Consider the following 25,502-nt stretch of genomic DNA (forward strand, 5'->3'; position numbering starts at 1 on the left):
TTTTGCAGCGGAAAATTTCATCAGAACTGTAGTTAGGAAAAATGATCAGAGTTATAAAAACACCATGATTATTATTATGATAAATTGGGAATTTAATCCCTTTTGATACAAACATAAGTTTTATAGGGTTAAACCCTAATTTACAAAACACGTTTCTTTATTCTGGCGACAAGCCACTTATTTAAGCTGGAAGCCCGCATGCATCATTCCTTTGTCTCTAACAAGTCACCTGAAACATGTTTAAAATATTTGATCAGCAAGAAATACTGGTGAGCACATTCATTTGTAAATGACACATTTTACAGTTACAGCATTAAGATGTTTTTACATCTACTTGCTTATAAACTACCGAAAGGTACTTGTCACTCGATCGTATCTATGATTGTGGTCATATTACTTATTGGCTAACACTTGTCCAATAAGTAACGTGTAATAGCCCAGTAGGCAAGCCTTGTATACAAAACCCCACAATACCAGTAGTAACAATCTCGTAAGTCTACAGAGACTTAATCACTGTAATGTATTTTAAATACTTTATAAATACATTTGAAAATATTTAGACAATCTATCATGGGTTTTATAGGTTTTGAAATCACCATGACAGTGTCGGAAAAATAGTTGTCTCACACAAATGTGAGTGGTACAAAAACTCGAATGTCTCACCTTGCAAGTTTACAATTAAAGAACGCCTCTTGGTATTAAGCACCTAGGATAAACACAATGTAGTATACCTAGATTAGTATAAAACCAATAATCATAACGATAATCACGAGAGTAGAAACTTTACACGATGGCACAATGTCTCACCTTAATAGGCAGAGATTTTGGATTCGTGTATATTTCTTTCGATCGGATAGGATATCGTTACGACACTCGGGTATTATACTTAATATATATATATATATATATATATGTATATGTGTGAGAGAACTCAAAGAGAATGAAAATTTTGAGCAAGAATGAATGTCCCGTTCACAACCTATTTATAGCTGATTTTGGTCCCCGTCGCAGTACGCGACAGTCATAGGAAAAGGGCGTCGCGTATCGCGAAGAATTTTATAGCTTCGCTGAGTCAGCCCTAGGCATGTTACGTGGCACGCCACGTGGCATGCAACGTGTCATCTGCGTAACTTACACGTCGCCATACATGATGGGTAGTCTAAACCCGTCGCGTATCGCGATGGAAGGATTTTTTTTTTAAATCTCCAACAAAAATACGCTACATTGCGCCCGTGCATGTTCACCCTCCGCTAGGACCACTGGGTGTGATATGTCTTATAAGAACATTAACATAGAAATTTTCTTTCTTATAAAGAGCTCACTAGTTTTATAATCTAGCGATGTGGGACAAGATACTTACACTCCTATTTATACTATGGTGGTACCTTCTCCATTTCTTTCCTCCACCAATGTGGGATGAAATTTCTTTCACCTATCTCTTTATTCTATTTTTGTGGTTTGTTATAAATGAATATGTAATGAACTGAATTTTAAGGATACTATTCAAAACCAAGAATATGACAGTTTGTCAAAGTTTGGTAAGGTTTGAGTGGCTAAATCTTCCAGAATGATAGAATTACAATAGAAAAGAGATGAAATTGAGCTTTTCAAAATAGATACGGAACCTATGGCTCTGATAGCAATTAAAAGAAATCGTGTGTAACATCCCCAAATTTAATGGCTATATTTTATAACATAAAATGGATTTAAGAAATATCATAATAAGAACTATTAAGTTCTTCAAATAAATTTAACGTAATAAATTTTTTATATTGATAAAGTTTATGGCTTAAAAATACAACTATGGTGTGTTAAGTGTAAGTAACTAAATCATAATTTGATAGTTGATTGTAACTAATGAAAGTACAAGGGCTAGATTGTCATTTATTGAAAGATCTGACTATATGGTCAAAATAGGGGATTTCTAGTAAAAAATAAAAATGTGATAGTGTGGGTGTGAGAGTGGTGACGGTGGAAACGAGAGGGGAATGAGGTGACCCCAAGTTGAAGCCCTAGAACTCAATCAACCAAGAGATTGAAGGCTACATGTTCATCTAGTGGTTATTTGGACATGTGGTATGTAAATTCCAACTAACACCCAATTTTATTGTGTTCTTGAGTTGGAGAAATATCAAAGGTTTGATGGAGAATTTAAGCTTGTTGTTCATATTAGATGGATTAGATCATGTGTTTATTGTTATTGCATGCGTTAAACTCTTTGATTAGTAACTAAATTGTTGCATGATTAGAAACTAGTAGTTACTAAATAGGTTTTGATGATAGTTGAAATTAAGGAGGAACTCAAAGTGTTAGTGAGTTAATTTCACTTCCATTAATATGGTTACGCATTTGGGGGGTGTTTGGAAACCATGAATGAGTCGAATTAGGATTTGGATGATGTAAATGATGAACTAGGTGTCTTATGCTTGTTATGCTCACCAAGTGTTTGATAAAGTGCCACATTGAATAATTATGAGATTTAAATGGAATTATTGATGTTAACATATGTAGAGAATATGTGGTAAAGATAACGTGGGATGTGTTATTGTTCCATATGCGGATTAAATTTTAAATGATCTTACACAATACCTTTGTTATGTGGTATGTTGACTTGCAAGTTAGATACTCGATATGAAGCTCGGATGTTAATGGAACGAGAAGAGATTCTAAGGATGTTTTACCCTATGGGCGAAGGTTAGTACATACTACTTATTTTTAATATATAAGTATCATGAAACAAGTGTAGTTGTGACTAAGTTGGCAAATATAAACAATTAGTTTGGTAAAATGCTAAGTTGTTGCTTGTGGAACATGGTTGCGGGTTATCTTGGATATTGTGTAACATCCTAAATATTCTAATAAATAAAGAAAGTTGCGTTAAATTGTCGTGCGTTTAATAATATTAACTAACGTCTAATATGGAAAAGATCATGGACTTGGATTTAATTAAGTTGGATTAAGGGTAATGGGCCTTAGGTCCATGAGCCTTAAAGGGTATAAATACCTCCTTAAAGCACCCTTAAACCCTAAACCATCATTCATTTCCATCTTATTCTCTATACATTCAAAACACACACATACACCACCGCATACGGCCGGCGACCGAGAGAGAGAAACGAGCAAGATCCGAGAGAGATTAAACGTTAGTTGGTATTAGATCTTTATTACACGAGATCTAGAGTTCCCAAACAAGCAAACCAAGATCGAACGAGCACAAAAGGTATGTTCTTGACCTTTAAAGTTTACGTTTTATTGAACGTTTAGCCTTGAAACTTGAAACGATAATAGATCGGATCTAAACGAAGCGTAAAGTAGCGAACTTGATGCTAGGACGAACCTAATAAACCCATAAACATGTACGGTTCGTTTAAGATAAACCGTAGATCTTGTATTGAACGTCCTTAAGCTTAAAGGTCCAAGCTTTATAGTATATACGGGATATATATACGAACGAAAACGGTTAGGGAACGTTAGTGGGTGATGTCGAACCATAACAAGGCTATTAAAATCGCCAAAATGCTTGATAAAAATCAAACCCGTAGCTGAACTGATAACTTCGCCTGCAAAGCTTAACTTCGCCTGCAAGCTTAACTTCTCTTGCAAGCAAGTTCGCCTAAAGCCAAGTTCGCCTAACTGTAACTTCGCCTGGTGATAAGTTCGCCCATGATAACTTCGCCTAAAGCTAAGTTCGCCGAGCCTTAACTTCGCCTGGTGATAAGTTCGCTCAATGCTTAACTTCGCTTAATGTTAAGTTCGCTTATTGTTAAGTTCGCTGGCTCGACCCCAGCCAGGGGCTCTGCCCCTTAGACCCTGCTAGGGGCTGCCGCCCCTAGACCCCGCTGCCAGGGGCGCTGCCCCCTGACCCCCGTTCGTTGTGGGTTATATAAAGATAGAAATACAACATGAGTAGTAGTAGTAGTTAATTGATACATGTAAATATTATACAGTTAGCCGTGCACAGCTCAAGAAGGGAATAACGATTAACGGAGAGCGTAACAGGATTCAGGTGAGTTCCTAGCCCCACTTCTGTGTTATGTTTTCGGGGCTGTGTGCATACTCGATATGTTTGTTAATACACTTATCCTAAATGCCTTATATGAATGATGTGAAATGTATGAATGATTGCTTGTTAGTACGTGAACGATCTTCGGATATTGCACGTACTGTCAGGTTGTAGTGTTACGTATAAGGTAAGTATAATGTATTTGTTTATATGTATGAATGCGATAAAGTTAACAAACGAAGGAAAGGCATGGTTGTATGGTAACGAAGAGGGACCAGACCCTAATAATATCTGTGATGTTAGGGACCAGACCCTAATAATATCTGTGATGATAGAGACCAGACCCTCATAATATCTGTGATGTTAGGGACCAGACCCTAATAATATCTGTGATGATAGGGACCAGACCCTTATAATATCTGTGATTTTAGGGACCAGACCCTTATAATATTTGTGAGGTTATATGGCGAAAGGCTCTTTAAAACGTATGATTATGTATGTAAAGAAAGTATGAAGGTAAGAATGAAAGTATTTGCACTTATGTGTGTATGAAAGAAAGTTAAGAGGTTAAGTATGAAATGTAAGAAGGTATTGTATGAGTACGTGATTAACTAGAACTCACTTAGCGTAGCTGACTTTTAGTATGCACGCAGGTGAGTAGAATGAGACAGGTAGCTTGAGGGGGACACATGGCAGAGTTGGACGAAGCTGGCATCTGAAGATTTTGCTATGATGTTTTATTTTAAAAGACTATGTTTTGTTTTTAAATGACTATGAATGCTCGATAAGACAAGAATTATGGTTATGGAATGTAATGGTTTGAATGTTTTTAATGTTCCGCGAATATTTTAATTAACTCTGATATTTAGAACTGCGTTTATGAGTAAATCCAACACGAAAGTAGGGCTACCGGTAACGGGACCTTACATATTGAAAAGTGTCATTCTACTTGAAATGTAGTTTCAACAGTCCTGACACATTTGTCTACATCCTATAAAATGTTTCAAGTCAAACTGGCTTAGATAAGAAGTCAAAACAGGTTTGTACAACTGAATTATGGTTGCTGTCCAAACCAGACCAGCCCAGGTGCAGGTCTCGTTACAGGACTTTTTATTTTTGTACGAATCTTTGCCAGAAGTTAGTTAATATCGTAATGGAGTTTATGTAATTTTTGTAGATTTTTCTGAAATCGTTTGATTTGGTTTTGTGAATTATTTATTAATAAAATGATGATTTTCAGTAACCGGGTCAGCCCGTTTGCGGGTGCTGTTTCGAGGTCTTAATCATTTTAATTTGACATGTTTTTTCGTAGGAAGTTAGTTACCATCATAAATTATTTTATGGAATTTTTGTAGAATTTTCTGAAGTGGGGTTATATGGTTTTATGCATGCTTCGTTAATAAAATCGTGACTTTCAGCAATGTGTTTAGTTATGTTGTAACCGGTCAACGGTCAAAGTGTATACATTACTAACCAAATGATAACGGGTCAGTTGGGGGATATATGTAGCTTTAGAAATTGTGTTATGTTTAATAAAGAAGATGTATACATGCTTATGATATGAAGGAAATAGAAGTTGACGATAAAGCAATAAATGATCTTGACCCGTTTGTCTGGGTTTGGTTATTGTAGTATTATAGTAATGGTTTCCAACTGTGAATCATATTGGGATATTATTTTATATTGTTAATGAACTTCATTTAGTTGTGGATATGGTGATTATAAACAGGTACGGGAAGCTCGGGATCAATCGGGCGAGTTAAGATACATAATGAATTGAATCTTGTCTACGCTGGACCTGTTTTGGCTTTAAAGTTTTGACTAATGTTACTCTGGGTTTAATGTCTTATTTTTATATAATATTTATATATTGGTAATTACTAATATGTGGTATTGGATTGCTTTAGGTGAGGTCCACAAATGGAACCGAAATACCGAAGATCAAGTGCTTGGATTTGGACGAAATACACATCTATTGTGCAAGTTTCTAATTTTGATAAGGAGTCATGAATAAGTTTTAAAATATGTATTGTCTTTGACTAAAAGACAAGTTCCTATGGGTATTATATATGATGTTTTATTGATAGAATTTGGTTTTTATGTTATTAGAAACAAAAGAAACTTTTGGGACCGTATTTTCTGCTATAAAATATGTTAAAAAGTCGTTTTCAAATTTAAGGCGTTATATTGTGGAACTGATAGGATCGACGTGCATGAACATCCACGATAATATCTATTCTACAATATTATGTGTGGAAACCATAACAAGGTGAAAAACACAATATATCTCTTTAATCTCCTTTTTTTTATTACTTGATAGCAGTGAAGTACATCAAGATATGACAATATAAGAACATGTACAAAATGGACCAAAGTCTCTGAACGTATAAGCTTGAACCCTATATATAGACTTAACATACCTACTTATACGTCATATATGTTATACGGCACATAACTCATGCGTCGTACAACTTATATGACGTACAAGTCCATATACGTTCCTAAACATGAAAACACATTCCAAACATTGCTATCCTACAACAAAATACCTACAAGGCCTAAGTGATAGACATTTTATGCACTAACACTCAACACAACACATAGCCTAATAGATAACCGACTATTTAATATGTCATTTATGTCGTTTCAAAACAACTTACAATATTATGATAGAGAAAAATCAGTCAAATGTTTGCTACACCAATGAACTGGTGGTGGGGTGGTAAGGGAGAGAGTTTGTGTTCTATGTGACCCAGGCTCCATTCTTCTCTCCATCATTTAGTTTCGATGGCACCGAGTGATGATGTGAAACTAGGCGAGTAGGCGTTCACTGGTTGGATCCTTGAACTAAACGAGTTTACCTCACCCCACTGTTGTGCATTTGCATGAGTGTTCACGGGCGTTGGCCTTAGGTGAAGGTTTTTCCTAGATCGAAAGGCGAATGCATCCGGATATGATGAATTTAACCAGTAGCCTATTTAAAGAATTTGCTAGCCGTTATAGCCGTTAAAAGTAGTGCCCAAAAAATTTATAACAAGTGCTATGACTCAATTTTTATTTTTTCAAAATTATTTCATGTTTGGGATTGAGTTTGAAAAATATTTATTTGGCTTTTTCAAAAAGTCAGTATTTGGGGCTTTTAAAAAACTGTTTTTTAATCGTTTCAAAAATCTAAAATAAAAAGGATTTTCGAGATTGCCAAACACATTTTAACTTATTGGCTTTTTGAAAACACCAATAAATCAATAAGTATTTTCCAAACTCAATCCCAGACATGCTCTAAGTTTAGGGAGAGAGTACTAATTTGCGTATAATCAGTTTAGGGATGTTTATAAACATTAAGTTATCATACTACCAAAAGATGAGCAAACAAATGGATTTTGATAACATTATCTCTATATTAAGAAAATCAGTAATGATTTCAAAACATAAACGATAGTCCACATGAATAGAACTAACAGACAAAATCAAACCAAATCAAAACATAACATGTAAATTTCTACAATCTTCAATGTCAAAATAGAAACATTAAATCATTCTTTTAATCAAAATTGTGGGTAGAACAACAGTTTCATTAACAGTACCTCAAGTCTGCATAAACAGATCACCTCAAAAATTACATTATACCAACTGTCAGATCAAGACCGCAACTGCAACTACTTGGTACCAAAAACTTGTATGTATGAGAACCCGAATGAGTTTCTTCTCATCAACTCTACTACCTCCGCTTATACCTATAACAAAACATTTAAGGAATGAAGAACTTTCACACAAAATCAAACAGATATGAAGGGTCTAAAACCTCCTAAAAAATAAACTTGGAAACAGAACCAATACAAGTGGTTTTCATTTCTTTTATAGTAATTTACCTTGACTTGCTCTTAAACGAAGACTTCTTGCCAACCGATGAGCTTCGTTTTTGCTTCTTTTCACTCATATCACTTTGGAAAAGCTCCTTCATTTCTTCGGGTCTTGATTTACCTGAATGAGAAGACTTCTTTGCTCCTTTCTTATTGGTCCTCACAGCCTTCCCGGCATCAGCTGCCTTTTTAGCACCCTTTGCTGCTTTTGCACGCTTATAAGCCAAATCCACTAGAGACATCCCCAGTTTCTCTTTCTTGTTTCTATTGTTTCCCTGAAAACACTACAACCGTATTAGTTAACATTCAAAAAATTAGGAAGAATTTAAATATGATGTACCTCATCTTCTGCTTCGTCTTCTAGCATCTCTCTGGATGCTTCAAGTCTCCTTCTTTTCTTTCTGGGAAGATTTCTCTGCCACCAAAAATAGTCAAGTACTAGTATTATCTTTTATCTTGTTCCTTTTTTTAAAAATAATCAAAGAGAAAAAAATAAGCACCTCATGCTCTCTCTTTTTCTTTTCTTTCTTCTTACGCTCTTCTGCTTCTTCAGCACTCATCACCTTCTTTTTAGATCCTTTCTCGGTTTCCTGAGGACAAAAGTGTAATAATACAAAAGAGTAGAATAAATATAGCAACTATTATACAGAATGTTACCTTTCCAGCATTAGCAACAAGTTTTTTCTCCTTCTCGGAAACAAACCAAGTCCTCTTAGGACGAGCAAATATTTCATCTCTGTGTGTAATCATATTCTCTGCCTGCAAGGAAAAAAGTTAAAAGCTTTTTAACACAATAAATTTGGTGGCAATATTAAACGCACTATCTAGAAAAGTTTGTAAATACCTTGTCTGCTTCCATTTCAGCCCTTCTTAGAGCCATTTCTTCCCTAGATCATTTACACGAAATTTTGATGTCAGTGACAACAAAGAATATAACAATGATAATTACTAATTAAAGGTGACATAAACCTCTCTTCTCTGAGAACTGTCGCTACTTGATCCTCCATTTGCTCAATTATTTGGCTCCATTTGGTTATTGATTGCTCAGCAACAATACGACTCTTGAGCTTTGAACCAGCTCTTTTTACCTGTAACGAATAAGCCACATAAATTCAAAATGAATTTACAATTTTTTTTAATGAAGTCGATGTTAAGATAAAAGTGTACTCACAATAGCTTTTAGAAGAGAACGATCGTTATCGGTGACAAAAGTAACAGCATAACCTTCTCTACCAGCTCTAGCAGTACGTCCAACTCGATGCACATAGCTATAAAAAAATATAATTCACACATAACATAAGACAAATATAAATTATGAAGACAACAAAATCAGCACAGATGTCAATTGAAACTTGCCTAGTAAGGTCACGTGGGCACTCATAGTTGATAACCGTTTGGACTCCAATAATATCAAGTCCCTGAAACAAACCATTATAAAGGTTAATATTTACGTGACATATAAAATAACAAAATCTTATTATCAAGTTGGCCACATACACGAGCAGCAACATTAGTAGCTATCAGAAAATCAGCTTCCTGCCTTCTGAATAGTTCCAAGGCCTATACATACAGCAAGGGTATATATAATTCATATTAGCAACTACATAAATTTGTAGTTCTATTTTTCTTCTTTCTATATAACTAGACTTAATTATTCAAAACTCACATCTAAACGCTGTGCCTGTGTGAGATTTCCATGAAGCTCAGCAGCTTTAAAGCCAGCTAAACCAAACAAAATCTTCAACCTATGTGCTGCTTGTTTTGTTCCACTATCATTACAACAGCATATGTCAATCCAAAAAGCAAGGGTAAAATGACCTCAATTCCTCAAATATCTCATAGCATTTACAGTTACCTGAATATGATCACTTTGGATGTAAATGTCTTAGAGCACAATGCAAGAAGAACAGCCTCTTGATTTCCTTCTCTCGCCCTCCTTATTCTAACAACCCTGTAAATAAAAGTTAAAAAGGTGACAACTTTTTTTTATAATAATCCATACACAATATTAATAGCTTTCTATCCTACTTAAAATAAAACTATTGCACATACTCTTCTGTTAAAGTTGACGGACGCTTTGTGGTAGGGTCGGCAGAGAGACGCAAGGGTTTGTTGAGTAATAATTTGATAAGCTCATCAACTTGCTCAGTCATTGTAGCTGAAAACAGCATAGTCTGTCTATTTTTAGGGCAAAGTCTCACCTGCAATAATTACAAATGTTAGTTTATAAACTAATGATCATAAAAATCTAAAAACTTAAGAGTTTATGATTACCAGTTCACGAATCTCGGCTTCAAATCCAAGTTCAAGAAGACGGTCTGCTTCATCAAGGATTAGCACTGCAAGATTATCCAAATCTACTGACATAGAATTGCGTAAATGATCAATTATACGTCCTGGGGTGGCCACCACAATATCTGGCAAGGATCTCAATGCTGCTTCTTGAGCCTGACAATTTTATGACGTTTGCAGTATATGGTCATTTACTAATAGTAAAGCAGTAATATTTATTTCAACTACTTAATGTAAGAACAAGATTCAACAAATGAAAGTGATTTCAAGCAAAGCCAACTTTATGTGACCCCATTGAAATGACGAGGATAATTGAAATGATCTGAAAAGTATGAGATGCTGAACAAACCTTCAATGGAAGCCCACCAAGAATAAGACAAGATCTGATGTCTGTAACAAATTGTGCAAGTTTTTTGATCATGCTATCAATCCTGTTTAATCAGTCAAAACACAAGTATAACTTAAATTCCGACATCAAACAAAGAATTGCTGATTGTACAACTGTTGCATGTAAATGTGGCACAATACGAAAAGTTTGTAAAAAAGGTAACTTTTTCACAAGACAAACATAGTAGAGTTGACTAAACACTTGTCCATTTTTTAACTTTTTGTAAATAACTAATGTATTAAATATGATATTTATAAAAAATATGTTACAATAAAATCAAACCAAAACTATGAAACAAACAATTTAGAACGTTGAATACATTAAAAATACACTTCAAGTGACTTTCAACCCACTGAAGGCTTCCTTTTTAACTAAACATTTTCCATTTAACTAGTATGAGTTAAAAATAATCAAAATTACATAAACTTACAAGAATACCAACAAGATTTAAATGAAATCAGAGTTTCCAACAGTCTAACAAGCAAGCATTACAACTAACGGGTGCTTGTTATTCTTGTGGTTCAATGTGCTAAAATAAAAGGTTGAAATCTTTAAAAACTTACTGGACTGCCAACTCTCTTGTAGGAGTAAGAATGAGAACCCTTATTGCAGGTTGTTTGGAACGAAACAACAATCTCTCTAGTGTTGGTAAAGCAAACGCAGCTGTCTGCAAATTTTCAAACATAATATTACTCATCTTCAATTAAAAAATTATCTTTCTGTATATATACAACAGTAATTAGTGAGCTTATATCGTTATTCTAACTGCTAGAAAAATACCTTCCCAGATCCTGTAACTGCACTACCACATATGTCACGTCCGGTAAGTGCCAAGGGTATACACGCTGCCTAAAAATTTAAACTTTCAAACATTTAACACATGTGTAAATATATAAACAAAAACATGACACAATCAAATGTCAATGAAAGTGATAATATATTATCAATAATCATAACCTGAATAGGTGTTGGTTTGGTGTATCCTAAAGCTTCACAGGCTCGAAGCAAAGGCCTAGAAAGGTGAAGATCCATGAAGCTACTTGCATGAAATGAAACACCATCTGCCTTTGCAAAGAATGACTTTTTATCTCCACCGCCTGCCGTGGTAGGCACCTCATCGTCTTCTTCCGGTTTAAAATCCTCCTAAAACAAACCAATTTCCCATTCACCAAAACCGAACAATCTTTACGTGCAAATAGTTATAAAATCACACTCCTTGCCTGACGATCCGGTTCAGAATCCGACGACTCATCTTCATCCACATCATCATTTTCTCGTATCGCTTCCGCATGACTACGCTGTTGAATAAGCTTCGAGATTTTCTCGTCAATAGAAGTCGTGCTTCTTCGCGCGTGTTCCTCCTCAACGAACTCGGTATAAGACGAAAAGTCCCATGGAGACTGTGTCTTCTTTTTAGTTTTAACCTTTTCGTCTACATCACTGTTTTCTTCTTCATCCTCATCTTCTCCATCACTACTAACATCTTCTTCATAGTCAATTTCTTCATCACTTGGAGGCTCAAATTCAAACTCTAAATCCACCATTCCTTTAAAATTTATAAAACCCTAACCTTAACCTAATGCCCAATGTGTAATATCAAACTGTCAATTAGTATAACTAACTTAAAAGAGCTAATAAATGAAATCAAAAGCTATACTTTATTACAAACAATCAATTAAAACTTCAGTAATAATAATAACATTATTAGTATTTTCAATTAGCTAGATATAATTGACGTTAAGTATAATTTGAGCTGTAGTGAAAGCAACTAACGGCTTACCTTGCTGCAAAAGCAATAGAAGATTGAGATCGTTGATTCGGACCGGTGACGTGGCCGCCGGCGGAGGTGGTCGGAGAAACAGAAAGAAAGAAAGAAAGAGTGCAAAGGGTTTAGGTATTGATAATCAAATCGTTGGTACGGACGCAGTTGAAGGAGATGGGTTACCCGAATGACTATTGTTGGGCTGGTTGGTCTGGGCTTCTTAGGGCTTGCTAAAACCTTAAATGGGTCTGATTTAGTTTTTGTAATGGGTTTGTTTTATTATTTTTACATTCATGGGTTAAGAAAAGTGAGAGCGTTGATATTGTGGACTCTTGACGAACATAATGGAACAAATCTAGATCAATGGATTAATATTGAAATGAGAGGTGGACAAATCGGTTCGAAACCGATTTATAAGGGGAAGTGATCGGTTCAGTTTAAAACAAGTTTTTATTCGATTTGGTTTGGTACAAATGATTTTCAACAAAGGAGTTCTGAAGCCAATTACGATACGAACCGATGGTTCGCTAGATTGCAACCAGTTTCTCTCAAGTCGGATTTTGAACCACAACTGTTCTTTTTCTACCACCTTGGATTGAAATTGTAGGGGTAACACTTCAGAAATGGCATCTCACCCATGCTAGAGCATCGTTACATAAGAGCATCTCCAATGGTATGAAGATGTTTGAAATAAAAACCCTTCTTCTCTCTCATAATCACCCACTAACCCCACTTAAACCCTCACTCTCTCTCATTTCTCCTCCCTTTTTTCTTCAAAAACCGTATTGAAATTTCAATACACTTTCCTCCATCTCTCTTCCACATGGCCACTCTCTCCTCCATCTAGACTCTCTCTCTCCTCCAACTAGGATTCAATATGGGTGGACAATCTCCCATTGGAGATGCCCTAAGAAACAAGAGAAACATATATATACCCACTAAAGACAAGAAAGAAGATCGTACGAGGAATAATGGTCATAACTGGAAAATTGACAGCTCTTGTAGCCTAGGGACCACTAGGAATAATAGTTCAATCAGTAAATGATGTATTATCTCTCTATAGATAGAGTACATGTTTGTAACAATGCTTAGATTATTCATACTCATAGATCAACACACACCTTTAACTATGCGTGTTTACAATTATCCTTGTATACCCCTCAAATATCATTCATATTGTTAACTATTAGAGTCGGTGTTAACCTATAACCATAGAGGTTGGAATTTGTTTTAACATAAATAATATTGAAATCCCACTTTCGAATCTGTTGTAACCTCTCTTTTACCGACATTTCAATTTATGATATGTGAAAGAGCCTTATATTGATAAGGAAAATTCAAATATTAGTGAAATATATTGGATATGTATGAGATTAGTTTTAGAAAATCTTATTGGTATGAGATAGGTATAGTATTAGGTAGTTTAAGTGATATTTGAATGGATTACCTAAAACATAGATACATGTCTATCCAAATAATACCCATCAACATTTTATTTTGTTTATGCTTTTGTTATCGTTGTGTAATAGAGTAATGTACCAATCCGTTAGACCTTTTGGTTTTTAAATATTTGAGTTCCTTGGGTAACAAATTTATATAAAAACAAATATAGTAAGAAATGTGCTTGAAATCGTGATGGATAATGAGTAGTCAGCCATCGGGTACCCAACAAGTATGCAACATGTTTTACAATCGAATACGAGACTCTAATTATCAATATCACCCCGTCGCTATCCTTAAAGTGAATTATTGCATGGTTCGAACCAAACTTGAACCCGCCCCCAAACCCAACGCAATTTTACTAATAATTAAGACTCAAAGAGCAACCCTCCTCAGCCAAGCCTAGAAAGCCGAATGTTGGGTGTCTATGAAGTATGAATAGTGTTTTTTCCATTATGCGATTTTGTTACAAAGCGTATTAAGTTAATGTAAAATCATACAGTTAAATATACCTTTTCTCTTACAATCTAACAAATATATTATATGATTGCTAATATAAACTAATGCACTAGATTCACTGATTCTACGTTCTTGGGAAATTACTTGAAGACATAAGCATGTGGGGTAACAGCTAAGCAAAAGCTTTATGAGTAACCATAGATTTTGGACTTTTCACGAATCTAATCAACCTCTAGTAAAAGGTATGTTATTGTCACAGTCCGTACTATTTCAATTTTAATCCACAAGGTTATCAAAAACAAATCGGTTTAGGAACATAATATAAACTAAATATGTAAGAAAATGCTTAGAAGTGTTAAAAAGGTTATTATAACTTATATATTATGGTTTCATGGTAGTTTAACTACTTAAAGTTGTTCAATGAATTAGCTTTAAATAAACCATAATTGTATAATAGAGAAGTCCAGTTTGAACTTTATATATCGAGTTTAGCTGGACTGTGAGGCAAAATGTAGAACAAATAATATTATTTAATATAACAAATAATCATAATAGATAGGTAAAATAACCATGTAGAACATAGTTACATTTATATGTAGAACATAGTTAGACTTATATAAAGAGAACAACAATTTATAACACTAAATTGTTACCGGAACAAAAAGATCAAAGCTAAATATTTAGTTTTTCTATCACATAATAATATCTTTAAATACATACAAAGTTGTATATTTACAAAAAAATTTATATTAAGCTTATGTTTTAAAGTTTAATACCATTTACCTACACATGTCTAGTTATGTGCTCGTAATTGATATAATCTATACATAATACATATATATATATATATATATGTTTTCAATTGTTGTTCTCTTTATATAAGTCTAACTATGTTCTACATATAAATATAACTATGTTCTACATGGTTATTTTACCTATCTATTATGATTATTTGTTATATTAAATAATATTATTTGTTCTACATTTTGCCTCACAGTCCAGCTAAACTCGATATATAAAGTTCAAACTGGACTTCTCTATTATACAATTATGGTTTATTTAAAGCTAATTCATTGAACAACTTTAAGTAGTTAAACTACCATGAAACCATAATATATAAGTTATAATAACCTTTTTAACACTTCTAAGCATTTTCTTACATATTTAGTTTATAGTTCCTAAACCGATTTGTTTTTGATAACCTTGTGGATTAAAATTGAAATAGTACAGACTGTGACAACAAATATTTGAAAGAGCCCATATATATATATATATATATATATATATATATATATATATATATATATATATATACACACACACACACGCATAGAGAGAGAGAAAGCAATGTTATAATAAAAAGTAGATTTTTCATGAAAAGTGTAGAAAGTGGGTTTTCACTATTAAATCTAATAAAACACACCGCACACAAAACACACTTTCCATATCCATCATCAGATCAACATATCTAACGCACCAGATTACTTTTTACACTTTTTAGACACACTCCACGTTTTATTTTAACCACACCCTATATATATATATATATATATATATATATATATATATATATATATATATATATATAGGTATTGGTTTGAGACCCCTGTTGATGAAGGTTTATTTAGGTTTTTGTTTTTAATCGTTTTGCTATTTTATATTCTGTAATGATTTATTTTATTTTTTTAATATACGTTTTGTTTTAATTTAATACATCTATATTAGTTTGTTACGTTCATTATATTTTTTTAACGTTTGGGTTCTTTCAATTGAGACATGTAGGTTTTTTTTATATTTTTAACGAAGAATCATAAACGAAAACGAACATGTTGATTTTTTAAACGAACAAACATATACACAAATATTTGTTTTACGAAAAAGAGGTGGTTGATATGGGTGGTAATCGTAAGTTAACAGTGATGGACAGGATAGACGACAGAGAATATGTAAATGAGTGAAATTAAATTGGTGTTTGATAATAAAAGTTTATTACAAATAAATGAGATTTTATAATCCGTTTAAGGGCTATCCGGGTTTGATGAAACTCATGACCCGTGAAAGTTATTATTCGATGATTAAGGGGGTATATCACAAATAAATAGGATGTTAAAACTCGTTTAAGGGCTATCCAGGTTTGGTGAGTCCCATGACTCGCGAAAATTATTGTTTGATTAATAAAGAGTTTATAATTAAATGAGATGTTATAACTCATTTAAGAACTTTCCGAGTTTGGTGACACTCATACTCCCGAATTGATGTCAAACACATGAGAAACACAAATCATAAATCAAGCAATCCGATGGCTTAAGATGGGGTGAGGACTGAGGAGTAACCAGAGTGACACATATAGTTTTTTAATAGACAAAGAGATAGATAAGTATACATTTAGTTTATACTTTTTTTTTCCAAAAGAGGTGAGTGAGAGTCAATAAACATTTAAATCAATATCATTTTCTGTCATTTCTAAATTTTCTAAAATTTAAAATAATGAATTACTCCGTATTATTTTGTTTTGCTTGTTACCGAAAAAAAAATTCGCAACACGTAGATCTGGAGTTGGTAATTTTTCTTACAAGTCCATGAGGTAATATTATTTTTGATCAAAGTATTTTAGTAAAGCTGTATGTGGATGATGGCTACCATGAAAATTAAACGACAACCTTTTCGTTTCCTTTTTGCTTTCTCTTGCAACTTTTGGTAAATTATTATTCATGGGTTTTGATTCAAGACATTGAGGGCAAAAGCCTTAACCCTTAAGGCACACACTTAAACATTAAGCTACTTAGTAATTAGGGGGTGTTTGGGATTTCTTATTTTTCATTCTTATAAATTTTCATTAAGTTAATAAATTACAACATTGTAATTTATGAAACTTTTTCTCTCACAATATAATCAATCCCAAACACCTTATTACTTTTCAAAAAATTTATAAGTTATAAATTGATGAATATAAGCAATCCCAAACACCCCCTTAGTATAAATAAGCAAAGTTAATTTTTAATGGGCTTTAACATTCATATAACCAATTATGTCTAAGAAGGTTAGTTAACATAGTGTCATAGTGAAAGGAATGAAATCCAAATAAATAGTTAAAATCGAATTCCTATAATTAAAAAGAAAAACAAAACCATAACTTTATTTATCTCGTTCAAAAAATCCCACCCCGATTTTCCCTTTTATTATTACACTTATCATCGCGCTATCAAAATTTCCCTTTTGTTGTTTATCTACATTGTCTCATATTATACGAACCAATTGTTCTTGGAAGATCTATTTTGTGTATGGTACTCCATTATACAAGAATTTCGAATCATTCTCTTCAAACTCATTCTGTAAGAACTATTAAATAGGAGGAATCATGGACCAAATTGAACATATATTTCAAAATCACAAAGAAAATGCTAATCGAGCAAGAAGAAAGTTAATCAAAAAAAGATGAAAATTTACCTATTGTGAAGAACCAGTTGTATGTGGAATCATCTGTTAATCTACTAGAAGATGTAATTGAAATGCAATCCAGACCATAATTGATTAAAGGATGAAGGTGTGTTTATCCGGTCTTGGTCGATTTATTGCAGTGGCGGATCTCGACATAAATCTCAGAGGTAACATTCAAAAAAAATTTGTTACCGTATTTCATACAATGTAAACGAAACAAAAACATATTTCAACGGTTGAGAGTGCAATCGGTAAAACCAACGCTAACTTCAATATTCGACAAACCAAAGGAAAAGTGGTGTTCTTTCCGGTTTCCACCCTTACATGAGCAATGTCACACATTCCACCGACTTTTGTAATTCTATAATCTTCTTTTAAAGTGTGATAAAAGGTCGTACGATCACCCGGAATACACTCTCTTTCTTAATTACAAAAATCATTCAGATACATTTTCGAAAATGTCACTATCTTAGATATGTCAAACTTGGAAAAAAATCTTTTAGATATAAACAAGACATATTTTCTAACAAACTAGTTAAGACCTCATCAAATCTGTATTCAAGTTCTTGAATTTATATATCCAAAACTGTATTAAACATTTCAACCTCAAAACGATGATTCTGTTGAGCATACTTTGTTAGATTTTTCTCGTTAAATCGAAAGAAAGAAAAAAAGGTTAATGGTTTCTATTTGCTTTAGGCATTTTGTTTGGGATTTATTTGATTTGAATTTTTAAAAATAATGATTCTGTTGATCTTGTTTATGTTTGAGCTTGCTTTTGTTTAATGTTTCTTAATAAAACGAAAGAAAAAAATGCTAACGGTTTTTATTTGCTTTGGGCTATAAAATTTGTTTGGACTTTATTTGGTTTGAACTTTTAAATTGGTTGGACTTTAAACAAATAGGTGTACCACAATATTTTTTCAGGGGTAGCGAAATACGAAAACCAATCCAAAATGGAAAAAAAATACACTACCGATGAAAAGTTGAGGGGTAACATTAGCTACCCTTTATTATGAATTGCAAAAAACCTATTGATCGATACCATGTAAAACCAAATCCCGATCATGCCCAACAGGTCCAGTCTTAGGCCTCATTATTTCTAGAAAACCGGTCCTCGGGTCTTGCTTTGTCAATTTCGAGTCGGATTTTTTTTTTACTTTTCGCACACCTATCTTACAAATGCTTAACAATTTTTAACATGAGCTATGTCAAACCCCATACATGTTACATAATGAAAATCGTGTAACCCAAACATGCAACTTTGTAAACGTGAACCCCCATACCTGGGTGAGCAACTTTATTTTTCTTTAAAATTTTGAGTCGATTGCATATGCATTAGGAAGTGATTCCAAGTGATAACGCCATATTTGAAGTAATGGGGAAGATGTATATATACCATGAACATTGTTGAATAAATTTGCGGTTGTAAATCATGGTAGTTGTAAAGTTTGTAAATCATGATAGTTGTAAAGCGTATATTATGTTCATACCGTTGCAACCTTAGTAGCCTTCATCAACAAGAAACACGCATGTAAATAATTCGTTTAAAAATGACATGTTTAAAGAAGTATACAAATACCCTATGTAAACCATGAAAGGATGTTTATAGTGGCAAAAAAACATATATATCAAACTTCTACCTACAAAGAATGACGAAGCCCAATCGATTAACAAGAAATAGGAATTGAGAATCTTTCAAGAAAAAGAAGTGCAAAGGTTGAATTTGAAATAAAAATGACTTGTAAAATTGTAATAAAAAAAAAAAGATTTGACGTAACGTACTCGGTCAGTGATTGGTTAATGAGGACGTGAACATTTCGTACTTTCTTTCTATATTTTTTTATATTGGTTTTTAATACTCCCAACTTTCATATGTTGGATGATAACATTCCCAATTTTGATTTGTTACCCACCAATCCCAACTTTCACCGTATTTTCTTGTACCACTCCTCGTTTATTGAAACACTAATCTCGTTAGTGTTTTGGACAACAAACGTCATTCAAATTAGTTGAGGGGGTGAAAAGAAATTTATTTTGTTTCACATATAACCAAATTTGCCTCCACCAAACACTAGATCAAGCACCACCACTCAACCGTCGGCTTCAAATACGCCTCATTCAGTCGTTCCTTTGCCGTTGTCTCCCAAACCAAAATCGGCAGCTTCCTCATTATCCTCCGGCTATTCTTCTTATTCAGGTCACGATAATCCCAATTTTCATTTCTCTTTCAACTGTTGTTAAACATGGCTGCTTGGTGGGGAAAGAAATCATTGACCACGAACAAAGATCACCACCAGAATCAAGACAAGGGTTTAAAAGACACTTCGATTATCAGTAATAAAAATGATAAAAAACAGAACAAGAGCTTTGATGAGGTGTCTTTTATGTTGTCGGTCAAAGGCTCAAATTTTACATATGGCTTTTCTGGTTTTGATTCGGATCCTTTAGGGCTTCGGTTTTTGGAGCCAGAGTCGGCCACGTTGCCGGTGAGTTTGTTTAGGGTGATTGATCGATTTTCACGGGTCTGTTCCTGGATCCGGTTCGGTTTCTTCAAGTGGAGACTATTCGGTTTCGTCTTTTGTGGTTGGAGGGTGACGAGGGAGACATTGATTTTGATGAGGGAGACAGTGGCGGAGTTGCTGGAGGAGCGTTGAGCTAGCATATTTGAAGCCGAGGGTGGAGTGGTGGTGCTTGATCTAGTGTGGAGTGGAGGCAAATTTTGGTGTTAAACAAAATAAATTTCTTGTTCACCCCCTCAACTAATTTGAATGACATTTGTTGTCCAAAACACTAACGAGATTAGTGTTTCGTTAAACATGGAGTGATACAAGAAAATAGGATGAAAGTTGGGAGTGATGGATAATAAATCAAAAATTAAGAGTATTATCATCAAACGGGTGAAAGGAGTATTAGAAATCATAACCCTTTTCTTGTTATGTTAAACATGATAACTTTTGACTATTTTTTTGTTGAAGAGATTGGTGAAAATGTTGGTTAAATTTTTGGTTTTCGTTGTGTCTTTTGTGAAAAAAATCAACTAGTGGTAGATATTTTTTTATAAATTTATTTAGTTAAAAACTTAAAATAAATATACCACTTTTATAAACTCAAAATTCTCAAATTTCATAAGACTGAAATATTTAATAAAAGTTGAGTAATTTACAAAGAAAAAAAAGTTGTTACTTCTTTTGATGGATTAAACAAAATATTTGGTGTGATTCATTTAATGTAGGAATGTCCAATTATGTAGATTTAGAAAGTAGAAGCAGTTAATTAATTAATTTTCTATAATTACTATAATATATAGAAAAATTATTATTATATATAACAATTGAAAGATTTGGTGCCGCTAAGTCACAATTGTGCCACTTGGCGGCACCAAATTAGCGCACAACATTTTGTTTTGTTTCTATTTTTTTGTTTTACTCTCGGTACCGTAATGAAATTCGATAGAATGTCAATTTTTTTTTGTTTTATTCTTGTTTTAGTTCTGGTACCGTAACGAATGTGACAAAACTGATCTAATTCATTTAGACTCACCGCATTTTATTTTAACTGTGGTAACATAACCATCATAACGAAAACCGACCGAATGTCAATTTTGTTTGTTTGTTTTGTTCCTTTTCTTTTTGTTTTAGTTCCGGTACAGTAACGAACGTGACAGAGACCGGCCAATTTTGCATAGACTTATTGGCTCAACGCCCGGGATCGACAACGTCGGGTCTTCCCAACGCCTAAGTTTTACGGACCGACACCATCCCGTTGGCCCACCTCAATTTTTAAACCTTTTTTGTTTTATTTTTGGTTTTTAGTTCCGGTATCATAACGCATGTAACCGAAATCGATCGTAGTCGCGTCGACCTACCGTCTCAACGTTTGAGTTTATCACCGCTTGAGTTTTACCAACATATTGCAGCGCAGCATGTCGGATATAATACTAGTTTTAAAATAAGTGCAATTGAAAAAAAGGAAGAATGTGACATGGTGGGTAATCAGAAAGAACGGTGTGGGACATGAGAGTAGATTAACTACAAAATAATAAATAATAAATATTAAAAAGAAGATTAACTACAAAAAAAGGCGTTAAACTACTTTCTTATGTAATTAATTTCGTTTAATAAAATAATAATTAAGATAAAGTTACTACAACTTCATCTTTAGCTGAAAAAGGAAAGATTAATTCCTTTACCTTTGGTTAATGCGATTAGATTTTCAAAAAATATTGTTATCACACTAATTTGAAGTCATTTCGGTTCCGATCAATAAAGGTAACTTCTTTTGTTTAACTTTAAATATTAAAAAAAATTGGTTATTATATTCTAAGACCATCAATCAAAAGATTTTAAGTTTTGCTTTCTATTAGTGATTTCTAATTTTTTACGATAAATATACAAGTAGGGGGGAGGGAGTGACTTATTTCTAACTCAGAATGGAATGAATTGGAAGTGTGAGACACGCTAATCAGAAAGAGACTCTCCTAAGCCTTAATGTGACTTTCCCTATTGGCTTTGACCGTGGTAAATAATTCACTCAAACCGATTCCATTTATGGATACTTGGAGGGTGGAAAAAATCTTTTTCGACAGATTCTTCAAGTCTCCCCGACAGATTCTTATTGTTTGGTGAGGAGGGCCCAAATCCGGTCTTCGGTCTTCCAGACCGCAAATGCGATTCCGGGTAACATGCATCAACCCCCAATCTTTAGGTTAGAGTGTGAATAGAGCAGGCTCAACTGTTTTAGAGGCCCAAAGCAGAGAATGTCCTTGGGGCCTTTAATAAATGCCTCAGTCTAACGTCAATGGTTAAATCCAATACTAACTTGAACATCGCAAGGCGATTCATAGACTCCGGTCTTCGACCCATTCTAACGAGTGGTTTGCGATCTTGTGTATACGAGGCTAGATAGAGAAGACGACGGGTCACCGTTTTTTTATAATATAAACATTGATCTTGACGTGACATGGAATTGCTTCTTTAATTAACATCATTAATCTTAATGAAAATGAATGCATACAATCACTTAATATTATGGATAAATGTCTGACTAATAATCCCTACACATATATACATAATTCATATAATTATAACCCAAATATACTTCTAATATATATCTCTAATAGACCCCATCAGTTTGAGGGTAAATTGAGACACACACTTAATTGAAAACTCTGTATCAGATCTTGTAGAAGATTATTCGTAAAGATGTCAACATATTTTAATATGAATCTGGAACATCTGAACATATATGTGATCATTGTTGGGTTTTAACGGTGGTTCGGAACGAAAACGGTCAAATATATAAAACCCGTTTTAGTTAATAATTATTTCGTTTCGATAGATATTAATGAATATTAATATATATGTTAAAACGAACTATGTAAAACGCAGCGGAATATAAAAGATTAACATGAACCAAAAACCGAAACCCAAAACCCGGATCCGATTACAACGATATACGAGTACGATTAATAAATAAATCAACCATAGATCTAGTTTAGAGGTTTATACCTCGGTTATCGAAACCGGGAAGACACCGAGAGCTTAACGAATGAGCTAGATGTGAACACAAAGAGACCCGACAATGATTCCGGCGATGGACGGCGGCGGCTTACGGCGGCGAACAACGGCGGATTGTCGGAACCGGAGCAGCAGGTGGACGGCTGCAGTGGACAGCAGCGCCGAAGACTGGAGGTTGGCAGCAGTGGTGACTTGCGGTAACCGATAGCAACAACGGCCGGAAAATCGCCTCACCGGAAAAACGAAGTGGGCTGCCGGAATGCTTAAAACAGAGCTGTGAGTGGCAGGACGTTTTTCCGGTGGTGGTACAGGGTTATATTGATGCTCCAAGGATGAGTGGTGGCCGGCGTACGGTGGTTGCGGTTTTCCGGTGACCGGAAAAGCGGCCGGCGGCGGCCGCGGCTGTGATATATGGGTTAGGGTTTGTTCTCTTTTGTAAGAGCATACACATTCCGTTCTCCATCCCCATCTCTATAATTACACTACAAAACACTACATTTCTCTTTCCTGTTTAATTAAATAATATTTTTATCATTACAGTTTACTCTCTCCCCTACTCACAACCAATCCAACAAATATTAAAAAATAAATAGGGGCAAACAATGTTCTCTAAATGTTTCCCCAAATTTACAAAAAATCACCACATTTCTCTCTCCACCCTATAATTTACACTCACAATCATTCAAAACTCATCCCTATAATTTACCAATCCCCTCACATAATTATGGGGGGATGGGATGGGAATGCTCTAAGGATTAAGTTAGTTATCATAATGTATATATATGATATTATATATAGAAAATGATTTTAGGGTTTAACCAATTAAACCAATTGGGCTTGAGCCCAATTAGCTTTGCTGTCGGTGGGATTTTACTGTGCATGATTGATTGATTGATTGGGCTTGAGCCCAATTAACCAAACAAAGCATTTAACTATTATCCGGTCAATCTAATCTTTTGTGTCGGGCCCGATTAACATTTAAGTGGGTTTATAATTCGTTAACCCCCGGTGTAACTCATACCGGGTCACATTCGGGTCGGTCCGCGTTGACTTGACCCGAACCGACCATTAAATCCAACAGTCTCCCACTTGGACGGATTTGGGTCAAGTATCACAACGCTAACAGCTAGAGGCGTTCTAGCTACACATAGTTATCCCCTAACCAAATATGACATTTTTAAATTCATAATCAAAGTATCTTGGAATACCTTATTGCAAGATAATGAATTTATAGTAATCGTTGTCATCTATCATTTCTGTATAAGACATCAATTGAACAATAAGACATGGATCAAATCAATCTCATATAGTGTTCAATTATTATAGTTCTCAATATAGAGTCAAAGTGGTCCAATCAAACACACAGTAAGTTTGGGTGGGGCCTCACACTTTACCAGTTTGAATCAACGAGGGCGCCAATATGTCTAACTGTTACATTTTAATGTAAGAGTACAGAATCCCATCTTGACTACATACAAATCCCACTGAACTCCAGAACATTCCCAATCAATGCCTTTATGGCTGGCAGTTACGCAACAGTGGTTGACACGATCAAAGAATATTCCTCGGTAAACGAATGTTCTAATATGTATCTCAGGTCTTAGGATACTAAATGAGCATACTATTATCAAAACATCTTATGATCAAGATCCATGAAGATGATTTGATGCGAGTTACATCCAACGTCATTCATAATGAGGTCTGTGAGTTTGAAAGTCAACTGCTTGAGTCCAAAGTCAGAATAGTCTTAATTCAGAATCGTTCCCACGAGTCTGACCGACTACGGATAATTTAGAATACAATATTCACGGATTAAAAGTATTAAAATGAACACAGTTGTATTATTCAACGTTTTCATTTAACCATTAAATCAAAAGTAAACAGAGAAGTACAACTGATTAAACGTCCATACATCCAAATACTATATCAAAATAAATCACTAGCAAGTCTAAGCCCGATAGCATCTCTATGCTGATCATGCTTGTCCTGAGTCATCGGCTTAGAGAACGAGTCAGCTAGTTTTTGATTAGTGTCTACTTTGCTTATTATGATGTCACCTCGTTCCAGTATTTCTCGTATATAGTGGAACTAAAAATGTGCTTGGCCATGTGATGATAATTGGGCTCTTTGGCTTGAGCAATAGCACCTGTGTTATCACATATTACGTCGATTCTTTTCCTAAACTTGGAACTAGATCGAGGTTGGCTATGAATTTCTTCATCCAAGCAGATTATGAGCGAGAAACATCTCGCTCATTCTGGAAGTTAGCGTCAGTGTAACACCTTACAATGAGCTCCTCTTCCACTCCTCCAAACACGCATACGAGACGTCAGGTCTAGTA

The 25,502-nt window shown here is 34.3% G+C and overlaps 1 protein-coding gene across 2 annotated transcripts; it reads right to left on the reverse strand.

Moving 5' to 3' along the window:
- Positions 1–7,476: 7,476 nt before the first annotated feature.
- On the reverse strand, positions 7,477–12,491 carry LOC143624090 (DEAD-box ATP-dependent RNA helicase 28-like). 2 transcript variants are annotated; one of them, XM_077094833.1, is made up of 20 exons: positions 12,324–12,491; positions 11,764–12,113; positions 11,501–11,686; positions 11,324–11,392; positions 11,107–11,210; positions 10,505–10,586; positions 10,138–10,311; positions 9,916–10,064; positions 9,719–9,814; positions 9,530–9,632; positions 9,361–9,423; positions 9,220–9,281; positions 9,035–9,131; positions 8,833–8,951; positions 8,708–8,750; positions 8,521–8,622; positions 8,364–8,453; positions 8,204–8,278; positions 7,873–8,138; positions 7,477–7,737 (listed from the first exon to the last, which is right to left on the reverse strand). In XM_077094833.1, exons 2-20 carry the CDS (start codon positions 12,085–12,087, stop codon positions 7,722–7,724), a joined length of 2,220 nt encoding a protein of 739 aa, XP_076950948.1. In that variant the 5' UTR covers positions 12,088–12,113; positions 12,324–12,491; the 3' UTR covers positions 7,477–7,721. The 2 variants fall into 2 exon arrangements, with proteins under 2 accessions (XP_076950948.1, XP_076950949.1); XM_077094834.1 differs by having other exon boundaries at positions 11,764–12,119.
- Between the last annotated feature and the right edge of the window lie 13,011 nt (positions 12,492–25,502).

Source organism: Bidens hawaiensis, unplaced genomic scaffold, assembly GCF_021521415.1.
Source record: "Bidens hawaiensis isolate Kalapana, Puna unplaced genomic scaffold, B.hawaiensis_p1.1 tig00003653_1, whole genome shotgun sequence".
In the NCBI taxonomy this organism is placed as follows: Eukaryota; Viridiplantae; Streptophyta; class Magnoliopsida; order Asterales; family Asteraceae; genus Bidens; species Bidens hawaiensis.

Excerpts from the sequence above, each read along its gene's own strand:
- LOC143624090 (XM_077094833.1), bottom strand. The coding sequence starts at position 12,087 with ATGGTGGATTTAGAGTTTGAATTTGAGCCTCCAAGTGATGAAGAAATT. Across the intron at positions 9,132-9,219 it reads TGCCCACGTGACCTTACTAG|CTATGTGCATCGAGTTGGAC; the intron begins GCAAGTTTCAAT and ends ATTTTTTTATAG. Across the intron at positions 8,952-9,034 it reads GTTCTCTTCTAAAAGCTATT|GTAAAAAGAGCTGGTTCAAA; the intron begins GTGAGTACACTT and ends TATTCGTTACAG.